The sequence below is a fragment of the Chelonoidis abingdonii genome, chromosome 17 (assembly GCF_003597395.2).
Source record: "Chelonoidis abingdonii isolate Lonesome George chromosome 17, CheloAbing_2.0, whole genome shotgun sequence".
In the NCBI taxonomy this organism is placed as follows: Eukaryota; Metazoa; Chordata; order Testudines; family Testudinidae; genus Chelonoidis; species Chelonoidis abingdonii.
The window spans coordinates 14,828,119-14,842,253 of NC_133785.1; the positions used below are offsets into that span (position 1 = coordinate 14,828,119).

Here is a 14,135-nt window from a genome sequence, read left to right on the forward strand (position 1 = left end):
TACTAAACCAATGTTAATATTCACCGATAGTCTACCTTAAAGAAAACACCTCCCCATTTCCACCCCATGCAACATATACCATGAAATGTAGATTAAATTGTGCAAGGAGCTGTGCCTATGGGCCATGGCTTGATTAAATCAGCCACACACACAAAACACGCACATTATACAGCATGACTGTTTTGTCACACCCTGTTACTCCTGTCTTGAATTTCTGTCACGAGGTTTTCTCTAATTTTTCTAGAGAAATAAAAGCTGTGGGGGGGAAGGGGGTCCATGGGCAGATTAGCGTGGGTAGAGACACAGACATACCTCCTCCAGCAGGCTTTGGAGTGATTTGTGGAGCAGTTGTGTCACTTCCACCCCTTAGTGAAAAAATGTTATTGTGCCTGGCCCTTGTGCATGATAGGGAATGGAGAGAACAAGGGCTCCTTGTGTTCTCCTCTCCCACCTGCACACCCATACTATGCCCAGGCATAATCTGGCACAAAGTGATGATCATAAGCACACAGTGTACAATTCTAGATAACAGAGCTCTTACTATTTTATCTCAGGAATGTTTTGTAGTACAAACTGCACCTGGGCTGTAACCAACTGCAAATCCAGCTCAAAACTGGCACCGTTGCAGTAATTTTCATGGGAGGTCCTCACGTGGCAAATATGTTAGAAGGAAGCAATGCAGAGTGCAATTACCAGCTTCTGATTGCTCTTATATTTGCTATAAGTTAATAATCACAGACGCAGCAGCTAAGTACCAAAACAAAAGGAAACAAGAGTGCTTTTCACTGGAGCAAAATCAGGAGGTTGAAAAGCACAAAGTCAATGATGGAGATAGCATCAGTCCTGGAACTGCTATGATTCAATCCTCAAAGCCAAATAGGAATTGTTCCCCAAACATACAGCATTCTACACACTCTAGAGGGCTTTTCAGAAAAGGTGAACAAATTTCACCTCTGCCAGCATCTTTGGTGGGCACTTAGTACTGATCAACAATTCACACAATCCATGTGCCAGTTTACCATGGTGTCAATGTAATCTATCCTAAAAACAAGCAAAGCACAGGATGGAGCCTAAGAAAGCCCAAAAGCTAAATTTAGAATGTTTATCATTTCTACATCCTTAAAGCCCACAGAGTTGGGGTTTCTGCCTTTAGTTTGTTTATCAGATCTAGTTTTATATGACGTATACTATGAATATTTGTTACTCTTTTAGCAACAAGACCAAACTCTATAATTAGCTCTCTGCATAGCTTCTTTTATTCCATTTTATAGCACTATATGCCCTGAGCATTTAAATAGCCAAATCATTGCTTTTAAGAGGAAGTGACTCATGTAGACACACCAGTAACTAAAATATGCAAAGAGATTTTTATTAACTGTCAGTTTATATTTCAAAGGTATTGCACAATTTTAAAAAATGACCTTTTTTCATTCCTTTTGAATTGAGGAATCTTGAATTGAATGTAAATTATTAATGTAACGTAGATAGCAAATGTAAATAAGCACAGATAGATAGATACAATATCATAAAAATATGAGGGTAATGGAAGCCCCACAGTATAAGTATATCAAATTGACCATCAGTTGTTGAATGGAGCCTTCTTGCACAAAGCATCCTTCCTTGCAAAGGGCTCCCTTGATTGAATAGGGCTAAATGCTAACGGTCCTTACTTGGTTTTCGTTAAGCAAATTCCCAGTGAAATCAGTGGGAGTTCTGTCTGATGAAAAATGAGTAAAAACTGAGTAAATACCATAGAATTTGGTCCACTGTGACTGAGTTTAACGTGTTTTAATTTCTGTGATCTCAAAGACCACACTTAGCCTAAGCTTTAGATAGAGTGGGGCACAAAGGAGAAAAAAGTTTAGCAAAACAGTGTAAAATCTGCACTTCCTAATCCAATTCTTGATGGCGCTCAAGGGTTTTCATTTACTTTGCTTGGGGTTGCTGACCAGAAAAAATGTAGAAGTTTGATGCTCCCTTCAGAAGTCAGATAAAGGTAAGCAAGGAGTAGCTCAGGGCCTACTGTGGAGAGGGGTCATGTGGGAAGGATGCCCTCTAAGTTAACCACAGCCCAACCACTATCTTTCTATAGCAAAGATCTTTCTCTATTCATCTCTAAGAGCCTTAGAGGAGGGTATCACAAGGACAAATTTCTGCCTCCTTTTTAGAGCCCAGAGGGAAAGAGAAGAAATTTTGGTGGTAGGTCATTCTTTTTTCTCCCTTCTCCTAGAGACTCAATTCTATCTACTGGCTAAGCTATGTGAGCATTACAACTAGTTACTCTCTGCTGCTTTGAGAAGATGACTACAGGATGAGGCGAAGTAATTGAACAGCATAAAAAGTGGCTGAAAATACCTGGTTCAACAAATATAGCTAAAATTTTATTTATCTGCACATGATCTAATTCACTCATCACTAGCTCTCAAAGACAGAGTAGAACACAAGTATGTTACAGTACTCAATGTTGCCAACTCTCAAGATTAACGAATCTCATTATTTGGTGTTCTACTTAAATGTCCAGCTCCTCCTATCTCATTTACATGAGAAATTCGGCTCTCAATTAAAACATAACTTTGTCATGATTGCAAACAAAAGTTTGAAAATGTAACCCAAGTGTATCGTATACACGCAAAGAAAAAGAACCCTAAATTTATTATTTTTTAAATTTCACCATTTTAAAATTTCACGAGTATTTGAAGCCTGACTTATGAATGTGTGGGGTTACTGAGTGCTTCAGTAAGACACTATCACTTTGTCACAACAAGCAGCTACAGGAAAATATTACTGCATTGTGCAAACCAATGTCTTGGCATTATGAGTCGGTACAGCCGAATGTTGTCACAGAATCTGTATCTCCCACCTTGAAAATAAACATCTGTGCTTAGGTATTTATTTAGCAGATGTATAATCTGGGAATTTTCCAGAGTCATTGTTTAAACAAAAATGGTACTTGATACAGTACTAGCTGCACTAAGCGGAGTCCTTTAGTCTGCAGCACTTCTACCTAAAGCACTGGAGACATGCTGTGTTTGCATGCTGGAGAGAGAGGAGCACAGAGGAAAGCAGAGAACAGACTCACTAGCTTCCCATTGCTACCTTTTTCATAATGTCATTTGTAGCTCAGACCAGTTTCATCTCCACATACGTCGTGGATTGTGACCACTGAAAGCTCAGTACAATACAGTTTCTTATCTCATCCCACTCTAACTGAATAACACTTTAGATGGTTTCAATTACAATGAAAATGAATCAAATCTAAATCAGAGGGTTTGTCTGTCACAGATCCATTAGACCATCAGGTGTGTGCACTAGGGAGAGGACTGTAAAGAAGTAGTTTGCTTGTTCAGTCCTTATTTTCAGCAGCACTTTTAGCCGCAATCACAACCAAAATTAAAAATAAAATTGGTTTTCCGGAGGCCCAATACCTGGAAAATGAGCTACAGTTACAATTGTGGATCCCAGTTAAATAGACCTTCCTCTGTTCTTAACTTAGGTTAACTGAGGTTAAAACAGAAGGCAACTCATGTTTTAATTTGGTGTAGCAGCTCGAGGATTTAACTCAAGCATCTAAACTGAGTTAAAATCTGAGTTGCCTTAACTTCACTGTTATTTTAACCTGAGTTAGCTAATTTAAGTTAATACCACACCTTTTTTTGCAGTGAAAATATACCCTCAGAAGAAAACCTACAGAAGGGCCAAACCTTGTGTATCTCAGTGGGCCATTGAGAGTAATCGTCTCCACTACTTCAATCAACAATCTATAATTAGGGTATTTTCTTCTATTCTAGTTAGTGCGTCCTTTGTATCATTATCCCTCTTTGATCTCCACACTATTTTCTATGCTTCTCCTTTCCTTTACACAAAAAGAATGATTTTGTGACTTAGTGAACAAATGAAATAAATGTACATCTCCCAAATGAGAGACCATCTGACTGCTCCCCAAACATAAATCTCTGATGCATGGGGAAGTCATTGTGCCTCCATCAGGTGCAGTATACCCTGGAAAGGAAGCGTAGAATGGCTGCTACACTTTTCACAGCGTGCAGGATATACTTCGCAGAATCCATGACTCTGCCCACTTTGGGGAGATTAGTGCCAATAGAGACACAAGGGAAGCAAAAAGGCTGTCTGTGCTGGAAAGTATGGAATGGAAAGGGAGAACAGTTTCTTCTGGCCCTGCTTCCATAGCATATCAGTGGAGAGCCAAGTGCATTCAAAATCACCACATATACTTTTGTACTCAGAGAATTAGAGAACTCCCACCTCATCCAATTTATGCTGCCCTCCCACAGTCAGTTTTGCCCCCTAAAATTTGCATGTCAAAGTAATAAATTACTAGGAGATTATAAATTCTCCTTTCTTGTTCAGGGATCAATTTCTAATTATCTCCTAGTAATTTGTTATTTTGACCTTTGCATGTAGTTTAGCACATTATAGGAGGCAAAGTAAAATGTGGGTAGGGTCAAATGGGTGGGATAATGGTGAGCAATGAAGGATTATATTGCAGAGAAGAACAGATTGGATCTTTTAGCTGTTCATCTCCAGTTATTCTGTTTGTTGATTTTCGTTAAAGATTCAGAATGTTTGTAAAGAAAGTGTAATAGTGACTTTTATATCTTAATTGGACTTCACTGAAAAATACTGAAATTTTGACTTTTAATTCTTTTTTTACCAAAACATTTTGATTGTGACTAATCTTTAAATATTTACAAGGCAGTCTTATTTAGTAACACACTACAACAGAAAAAGATGACAACACACTGTTAATTACCCAATAAATATTACAACTATGTTTCTCACCAAGACTAAGCAGTCTTTCTGAAAAGGACAGTATATCAAGGATTCTCTCAGTGCTCATTAGTATAACTATCTTATTTTCTCCAAGGAAATTATCTTTGAACAACATATCACACTGCCCTTGGAACCATCAAACTGACATTTGACAAAACTCCAGAAGGCTGCTAAGTTAAATTTAAAATCCCCTTAGACCTTGCCTTGCTCATCTCATTGAGCTTTAACCTCCCATGGAAATGATTAGGCAGACCAACAGCTAAGGCTGGTGGGAAAATTTCTTGCATTTCTCAGTATATTAAAATCTGTTGGAACACATACCATCCTACAGTTTGTCTATATACAAAAATGGAGGAGGGGGTTGCAATGTATAGTAACCTAAATGAGAAATGTTAAGTTGGTTCACTAAAAGTTCAAAAATGCTGTTTCTTGTATTTAGGGCTTTATTTTATTTAACTGATTGAAAATATGTAATTATTTATATAATGCATTGTATTCTCTATTCTGCCATCAGTATAGAAGAATATTATGTTATCATTTAGACAACACATTCTCTAACAACCATAAAGCAAAACAAATTATTAAAAAACACATTTAGCAATACATTGATTAATATAACTGAATAATTAAATACAGCCATTTCCTAAGTCAAGCTCCGACACTAATGATTATAGAAGCCTGGAAACCTTAATGCAATCACTGGAATCCGTCAATAAACCCACATTGTACTCTAGTAGCCTTAACCAAGACTCGAGGGACAAAATTTTGGCAGAGTTAGGATAACAGTTTTCTTTAATGAGGTCAACTACTCTTTTAGGTCAATATAACAAAACAGGAATCAAGCCCACAACCACAGGACAGACATCTCCACACACCAGTCATTAAATACCACAAAATTAAATACATGGCAATAATATTGCATGATATTCTTTCTTTAACTTTTATATTGCAGATGACCTTTTCAATATATGTTGAATATTTGCTGACACAAATGCTATAACACCAACATTAAAATATTAAATTCACCAAAGGTTATCCCAAAGTAAGCATCTCAAATTCATTTCTGGATGGAATAAAAAAGAAAACTACCGTTTTTCAAGTGTAGCAGTAATAAGCAACCAATGATTTCCAAATAAATTTTTTCTTAATAATTATTTGAATCCTTGCATTTCATTACTATTCAGCCTAGCTTCTCTAGAAGCTGTCTATATTATGCATACAATAAAGAAGAAACTAAATCAGTGTTCATCCAGTTTACCAATGCAACTGACTGCAAACAGAATAGGATAATGATAAGGTTCAAATTTCACAAAAAGGAAACTACATATGTAAAGAAATGCAATCAGCTTTAGTTGGAAAGTGATTTATAAAAACTAAGCTTAAAAACTGAAAAAATGATATATGTGAAGTTTTAAGTAACAAGTATCTTCTCCAAAGATTTCAAAATTGCCAATATTTATCCAAACTACCAAGATAGAAGACTAACTTAGAGGCTGATGTGAAAAAGATAGAGATTTGTGACAAGTTCATCCTTGTAGGACTAGGAATGCGCTGAACACTTTTCTGTCTCAGGTTACAACTTGGGATCTAAGAGGCCTGCAGCCTAGCTAATATTTGTCCTCCATAAAATTGAATCCACAGATTCCCCCCTCTTGGATGCTAATCTGCAGCAGCAATCCCCCTTGGAACTGGGCTGAGTGCTCAGTTGTGGCGCTAAGATATAGTATCTCTCCCAAAATGATCATCTGGCCTAGCCTCAATATACAAAGAATAATTTGGAGGTAAAAAGTGTAAATTCCCATAAATGTAGGCTTCCTGAAATTTTCAGATACAGACATGTTACAAAGGCAGACTGAAGATTCTGCCATAGCTCTATCTGAATGTGACATCAGGCCTTCCAATACCTGGAACCTGGACTGAAATGAAAAACCTGTATATCCCAAAATTATCTACCTGGGAAACCTCTGCATTGAGATGGACTCATCAGTCTGGATGATTTGTGGGGGGGTGCGAGGGAAGTTCTGTCTAGATATTGTCTGAAAGCCTGCCCTAGTGAATGGAACAAAGCTGCCCAAATAAGTCATGTGGTATGGGGAAGAAAACCAGCAGATGAATGGACTAGTTTATGTGGAAGTCAAGAGACCACTTTTAGCAAAAACCTTGTATGAGCCTGAAGCATTACTTTTTCCTTAAGAAAAATTATGAATAAGACATGAATTTAAGAGCAAGAATGTAGTTTATACAACTGTCAGGGGACCATACAAAAAATTAAAAAACACATCCCTGGACAACGATCAGTACAATGAAGGCTTAGAAAAAGGTTTAAAGGAAGGGATAATCAATCACCTAGGGACCAAAAGCCCACAAAGCCATTGGATCCTTCAACTTGAAGTAGGCTTCTTCATTCATTTCCAATGGCAAGAACCATTCCACAGGAATTAAAAGGAAAATATAGCTGCTAGGTGTATTTCAGAAACAATAAGTGTGAGCTAAATTTCATTAGCCAAACCGTATATTGCAAACTGGAGAATATTGAAATAACTCAAGGCAACAATAGTTTACTGGAAGCCCAAGTAGAAAACTTTTTTCCACATTAAAACGTGTTATGCTTGGAGAGATTTATGAATTTCCTAGAACACTTCATGGGAAGCAGAAAAGTTTCTACAGCTAAGAGCCCAGAATCTACATTGCTAAGTATAGAAGAGCAAGACCTGGGTGTGGTACCACTCTCTCTCGCTTTCAACTAGAAGGGGTTGAAAATTTTCTGCAAATGATGATTTGACTAAATAAAATGTTTAGAAGAAATGTATCAATTTTCTCAAAATTGACAATGAAAAATTATCAAAACCTTTCACTCTGAAAAGGTTAAAGTGCATCATTTCAATAAGTGTTTTGTTTTATCATTTCAACTTTATATTACGTTTAAAAATTGAAAGAAAACACTTTGACCTTATCAGAATGAAACATTTTTAAAAGGTAATTTTGATATTTCCCAAACTAATTTTTTTTGCAATTTCATTTCACAGGAAATTTTGAAATTATAATTTTTGTTCCAATTCTAGACAAAGGAAAATTTCAAAATGTCAGCATTTCCCCTGGAACAGAAATTCTGAGTTTCAACCAGGTCTACTTTCAATAGCAAGCATAAAATTATAGAATAAAATATGAGAGGCAATTTAGTTGTATGTAAATGTGATACGGATACTGTACAGTAAGGTAATTGCAGAGCTACCTGAATTTACAAAGGATTTGATTTCAAAGCACCTCTAACTGAACTTTTGAGAAAGAAGCTATAGAATTCCTTTGAGAGGGTTATAAAAAACATCTGCAGTACAATCACCATGAACTCATCTGTCTTAAATAGGCATCTGAAAGCAGGCTAAATCATCTGGAAAAGTACAGTAAAAATTCTTTCTGCATCTAAGCACCCTGACATATAAAGCCAGTTCCCAGCTAAGTATTTTCTTCGACTTCAGCTATGATAAGTAATGGAAAATAAATTTTAAAAAAATCAAGTTTTCTATTGTGTGCTGTTAATAATAAGGATCCAGCACATAATGCTTATTTCTAGAGTCCCTGTTATTTTGATTCATTGGCTGATATAAATATTATTTTCTTGGAGTATAGGAATGGGTGAAAAAGTCTATTACTTATTTTCTTATTACTGTTGACTAGAACTGGTTGGGAATTTTTTGATAAGAGGTTTTTCGTTGGAAAAATGTCCATTTGTTGAAATAAACTTTTCTCAGGAAAGGGTCTCATAGTTGTACCAGTTGCTCACATCGTTTGAACCAGTATATGACACTGTGTGTAAATGATGAATTCCTTAACAATAAAAACAAATTTAAAAAAGAAGATCTTCACACAAAACAACATGTGGATTCAATATGTGGCTAAACCACTTTTTCTTAGAAAACTTTTTCAAAACATTGTGATTTTTTAAAATAAAATGGCTTAAGCTACAATGTTAACATAGCTGCTCTACTACTGCCAGAACTTTTGTTGTATGGGAAATGTATAACATTGTTTTAGTCCCATCATTTTACATCGTGCTTTAGAAAATGATGATTGAGCTTGAAACACAACTGGTAACCTTCCAATACTTTCTGACAACAAAATTATCATATGAAAAAACAAACTCAATGTATAATGAAAACAGTGAAAAATAAATTGCAAGAGAAAAACCACTGAAGAAATGTATTATATCAATGAGAAGATCAAGCTTAGCTGAACAGCGAGTGATGTAAGAGAAGAGAGCAGAAGGTACTGACCTGGAAGTCAAGCTTGTTGGAGCGGGGTGAAAGCAGCAGTTTGGAGAACAAACAGAAAGGAAGGGAGATAGCAAAAGAGAATAAAGGGAGGATAAAGATTAGCTTTTTCCAGTGAATAGTGAGATGTTATATCAACAGTCTTTATTTTAAAAAAGCAGTAAAATAAAAAGCAAAAAAGTTACCTAGTCATTTATGGACTATAGAAAACTATATATGTTTATGAACTCACAGTGCACATATACAAATTGTAGTTAATAAAACAGGTGGCAATTGTTAAGGCATTTGTTTGGCAGCCTGCAGTAATCGTCATGAAACCATTATTTGAACCAGTGGGGATGACCCCCATTCAATATGTCGTCTTCATCCGTGACAACAAAAAACCTAAACAAGTTGGCTACAGGTTCAAAGATTTTCATTTTAGAGGTTCGAAGTATTGTACCTAACAATTATCGAAGATATTGCTTCCGTGTGTCCCCCCAGGAAATACAGTCTCTTTCAAAGCTGAGAGCAATTTTTTTCACTCCTGAAAATGAGGTTAATACTTCATCATTGAAAATATCCAGATGCTTGATAACTTATTTGTAAAAAAATAGCTACGTGCCCTTTCAATTAGCCAACACACAAAAAAATCCCTATCTTATGCCAAACTAGAATAATTCCTAGAGTTGTCACAGCTGCACATTGTTGCATTTATTTATGAAAGATAATTTTAAAAAAAACAGAAAAATAGCTTTTGACAGCTATTTGGCATGCTGGTTCCTTGTATTTCACATACTGAATTATGTCAGTGCTGCACCATTTGAATGCTGGCAATTTTTATAGAGTAGCCATTACTTTGTTTCCATCTCAATTCACTACAAAAATATCCAGTGAAATAAAGTTTTAGACTAAATCCCACAAAAGTTAGGATATTTGAAACTGAATATTCATAACTGTGCCTCTCTAAGGTGGTATGTGCAAAAACACAGTTGCAGGTGTGAAGTGGATAATTACATGCACAAAAGAACTGTAAATTGTGGACTAGGATAGATTGTGCCATTTAATCAAAGCCTGGAGTGAGAGGCATGCTGCACTATACCGTTCCAGGTGATCATAAGGGAATTCTGCTCCAAAGAGGCAGAATTGCTCCCTGGAAGAACCCAATTATGCTATGGAGAGTACAATATGATCCTAGCTCTGCTGGGTGATGAGGAGGGGGTAGACTGCTTGTCTATCTTCCCAGTGCAGGAGAACTAATGCCACTCTCAAAAGTGTATTCAGGAGTTTCCTTCAGGGCACAATTTTATTCTTTAAATACAAAACTCCCCTGAATAAAGCAAGCTGGAGGGGCCCAGAGGCCTTTCCCCTTGAACCTCTCCTCTCTACTCTAGGACCAGCCACAGGAGCTAATTTTCCTGCAACACTCCTCAACTGACCCCTTCTCAGTTGGGGCTGATATAGGAACAGACCTGATTGGCCACAGGCCCTTAAAGAGGGTGGATCGATGGCTTTTGGGTGACTCGCTTCCAGAAAGACCGCAGCGCAACACAGAGGCCATAATTCTGTACTTGTATTAAGAGGACCCTATCTTCCCTACTGCATAGCCACCTAAGGACCAGCCCCAGTCCAGTTCACCACAAAGGATTTCTGATGCAAATGTTGCCAGACTCTTGCAATAGTACTGCACATATTTACTATACAGTTAAAGTCCCACAAAGAGAATATAATCAAATTGCAGCTAAGAAAATGCTTCAGCGGTGTCTTTGCCTCAAAATAATATGTCTGAAATCTTTGTAATTCCTAAGGGCTCTGCTAAGTGGCTGGATTCAGTTTAACAAACTGATTAACCAGTCTACATTTTCCTCTCTGGCGTAACTCCAGGTTTTAGGGATCTGCATCACGATTTACTCTCTCATCCCCCCTCCATCAAACTGATGACACTTCACTCTTTATCCAACATCAAGCTGAAATGACTCAAGTATATACCTGCAGATTGCCAGATGGGTTAGTCTGGGGCTATAGCTCACAGAAGCAACACACATAAGTGGACAAAACTATAACTTAGACCTGTTTTATCTGTTAAAAATCAACATGTGCCTGATCTGTTTCTGCTTCCCTCAGGGGTGGTCCTCCAAACCTTTGTTGGAGCTTAAAGACCTACCATTTCCTAAACTGGTTTCTTCTGCATAGTAATTGAGCTGATTTTGGGCATTGCATAGGCTGCTTAAAGTGATTCATGGAAAGGGCTGTCCAAGCAGAAGCCCTCTCCAAAAAGAAATTTGTTATTAATCTAGTCCATTTCCTTTGTGGACTTTTCTTCAAATACCCTCCTCCATGGGATGGAATTTATCATCCTATGAAGCGTGCAGGGCTCTTTAAACAAATAGAGTCCAGACATTTGCAGGAAACTGTTTATAATTCCCAAATCCTGAGTTAAAAATGAGCAGGGACAGCCTCCCTATGCTGCTTTTTAGCTACACATACTGTAGCGTGAAGACAAACATAAAAAGGCATGCTTTAAGTACCAATTATAGAATTCCCTGAACTGGAAGTTCCCTCACTTATTAAGCTCCATGATGCAACATATACTGGTACTGACTGGTATGTGTAGAGGACCAGGAATTCTATAACTACAGCAAATCTTGCTTTCTTTATAATAAATTGAAACTTAAATCATAAATCAGTGTCTATACATACAATTCAAAAGAAACTTCCAGTTCATCAAAACTATTTACACTACTATGTCCCTTTGCCAACCCCATTTACATAGTCCAGAGCAATATTCAAAAGATCAAGCCTTTGAGGGGGTCTGATCAATCTTCCAGACTATGGTCTCCCTTTTGCTGAATTTGTGTGTGCAGTTCTCTGGGGGAAGGGGGGCTCAATTCGTGACAGAGTACCCACAGGTCCCAGATCCGTTCTTTGTTGTGTTAGGAAATATTTAAGATGAACCAGATTCTTCCAGAGAAGTCCTTTTGGAATCTCCACTAGGTAGGTCTGCCTGGTTCTGAATCATTCCAAATTTCTGGGAACTTTTAAGCCAACCATTGCTCCCTGGTCTCAGTTCAGGTAATGCTTTTGTTCTGTGCCAATCACTGAATTTTTGTTGCTGCTTAATTTTAATTTCAGAATCCCATTTTCAAAATTCCTTCTGGTTGGGCTATTTAGATTTAAGCATATTAGTACCATAGATACAACCATCCTTAGTTGTCTTCACAGCAAACGTTCTGCTGGGAATAGACCAGACACAAGTGATGTTGACTGCTAGGCCATAAATGGTTTATACTGGTCTACTGTTTTTATATAGGTCTTTTTAAAATCTGCACTGCTCTCTCCACCTCACCATTGCTCTGGAGGAAATCTGGACTACTAGTAAAATATTAAAAATCAAAGTCCTGTGTGAATGGTAGGCACATTTCAGGGATAAATTGACACCTATTATTTGATATGGAGACTTCAGGAACTCCGTGTTTTTCAAATAGTCACTTCAGTCTCTGGCTGTCCTGTGCTGAGGAAGTTTAAGTAAGTATAGCCAAATCAATATACCTAGAAAAGTAATCAACTACAATAATGTGTGTCCTTTCCAGAGAAGCAAATGTTGCTACCCACTGTCAAGCTCTGTCAGGTAGTTTTGTAAAGAGTAATTGCTCTGGAGATTCCCCCCCCCCCCCTCCTCCTTGTTTCATACCCCACAGCACTCTACTAAAGTTTGAATTTGCCATTCAGACTGGGTCACCACCGGGACTGTTGTGTTCATGCTCTGCACTTGTTTATTCCTTGGTGTCCTGTTTGGATTTTGGAGAGAATCTCTTTCTGTAGTACTGTAGGGATAAAATTGTTCCATCCTTTCAGAAGCAGGCCATCAGCCCCAATGAGGTCCGCATATTCCTGCCAATACAACAGTAGGCCTGTTGGAAGTTGACTCTGAGTCCATCCTCTTTGGCAGAGTTCAGTAAATTTCTGGCAAGTCTTATCCTTTAGTTGTTCATCTCTAATTAGCTGAAGTCAGCTGACAGATGCTGGATTTGTTGCCAGAACAAAGTCAATGTAGACTTTGACGTCTTTTTCTAAAGTCTTTTCCTTTTCACTTGGTTGCTGCTTAATTGGGGTTCTAGACAGACTGTCTACTGTTATGAGAGCTTTCCCTAGCACATGATCAATGTTTAAAGAAAACTGCATCAGCTGTAGTTGAAATTTTTGAATCTTAGGTGGAAGATCATCCAGTGGTTTTGAATCCACTAAGGGCTTATGGCCGTTCACAGACCCAAGTGTCTGCTAGAGCTTCCTTTTTCACTTGAGCATACCACTGTTCAGTTTCTGAGAGGCTCCTTGATATAAATGCAACAAGTCTCTGGTCTCCTTCTGGCTGCTTTTGTTTGAGTTCTGCTCCTAAACCATATGACAATGCATCCACTGCTACTGTTGATGGGTAGTTTAGAGTATTGTGCCAAACAGTACCTTTCATTTATTTTATTAAATGCATTTTGTTATGTGTTCACCCAGATCTGCAAATTGTGACCGTTATGGAAATCTGTTAAGAGTTTTGTTACATGAATAAATTTGGTAAGAATTTTCTCAAAATGGTTTGTCATGCCCAGAAACCTTTTTACATCAGAAAAGTTTTGTGGTTTAGGTCAGGCAATTAATACTTTCAGTTTGTCTGAATCTGGCTGAATTCCCTGTTTGCTAATTATGTGTCCTATAAATGTAATCTGCTCCTTTCTGGATTCACATTTCTTATTCAGAGTGAGTCTGGCTTCTTGAAAGCATCTCAGAACTGTGTGTAGTCACTCATCATGTTCATTTTTATCTCTGCCATATACCAACACCTCATCCGCATGGAAGAGGATGCCAGGAAAACCTGACAATCTGAGAGACTGTCTTTTTGAAATGTGCCACATGGAAGATGAATGAAACAGTACCTTCCAACCCAGGTGATGAATGTAGTTAATGGTACAGATTTTTTAGCCAGGGGAATCTGCCAGAAGCCTGTCACAGAATCTAACTTTCAGAAGACTTTGGCCTCTGATACCACAGCTAATGCCTGATCAGCTGCAGGAAGTATGTGTCTTTCTCTGCGCACCCTTTTATAAG

The 14,135-nt window shown here is 37.6% G+C and overlaps 1 protein-coding gene across 5 annotated transcripts in view; it reads right to left on the reverse strand.

Annotated features, from left to right (window-relative positions):
• ERC2 (ELKS/RAB6-interacting/CAST family member 2) overlaps positions 1–14,135 on the reverse strand; it is a 903,595-nt gene that overhangs the window by 471,797 nt on the left and 417,663 nt on the right. For 3 of the 5 annotated variants that reach the window (XM_075073079.1, XM_075073078.1, XM_075073076.1), the window contains one exon: positions 9,063–9,074. The exons of the other annotated variants lie outside the window; for them this stretch is intronic. In XM_075073079.1, coding sequence (XP_074929180.1) covers positions 9,063–9,074 — 12 coding nt within the window. The remainder of the gene's footprint in view (positions 1–9,062; positions 9,075–14,135) is intronic. 5 annotated transcript variants of the gene reach the window in all.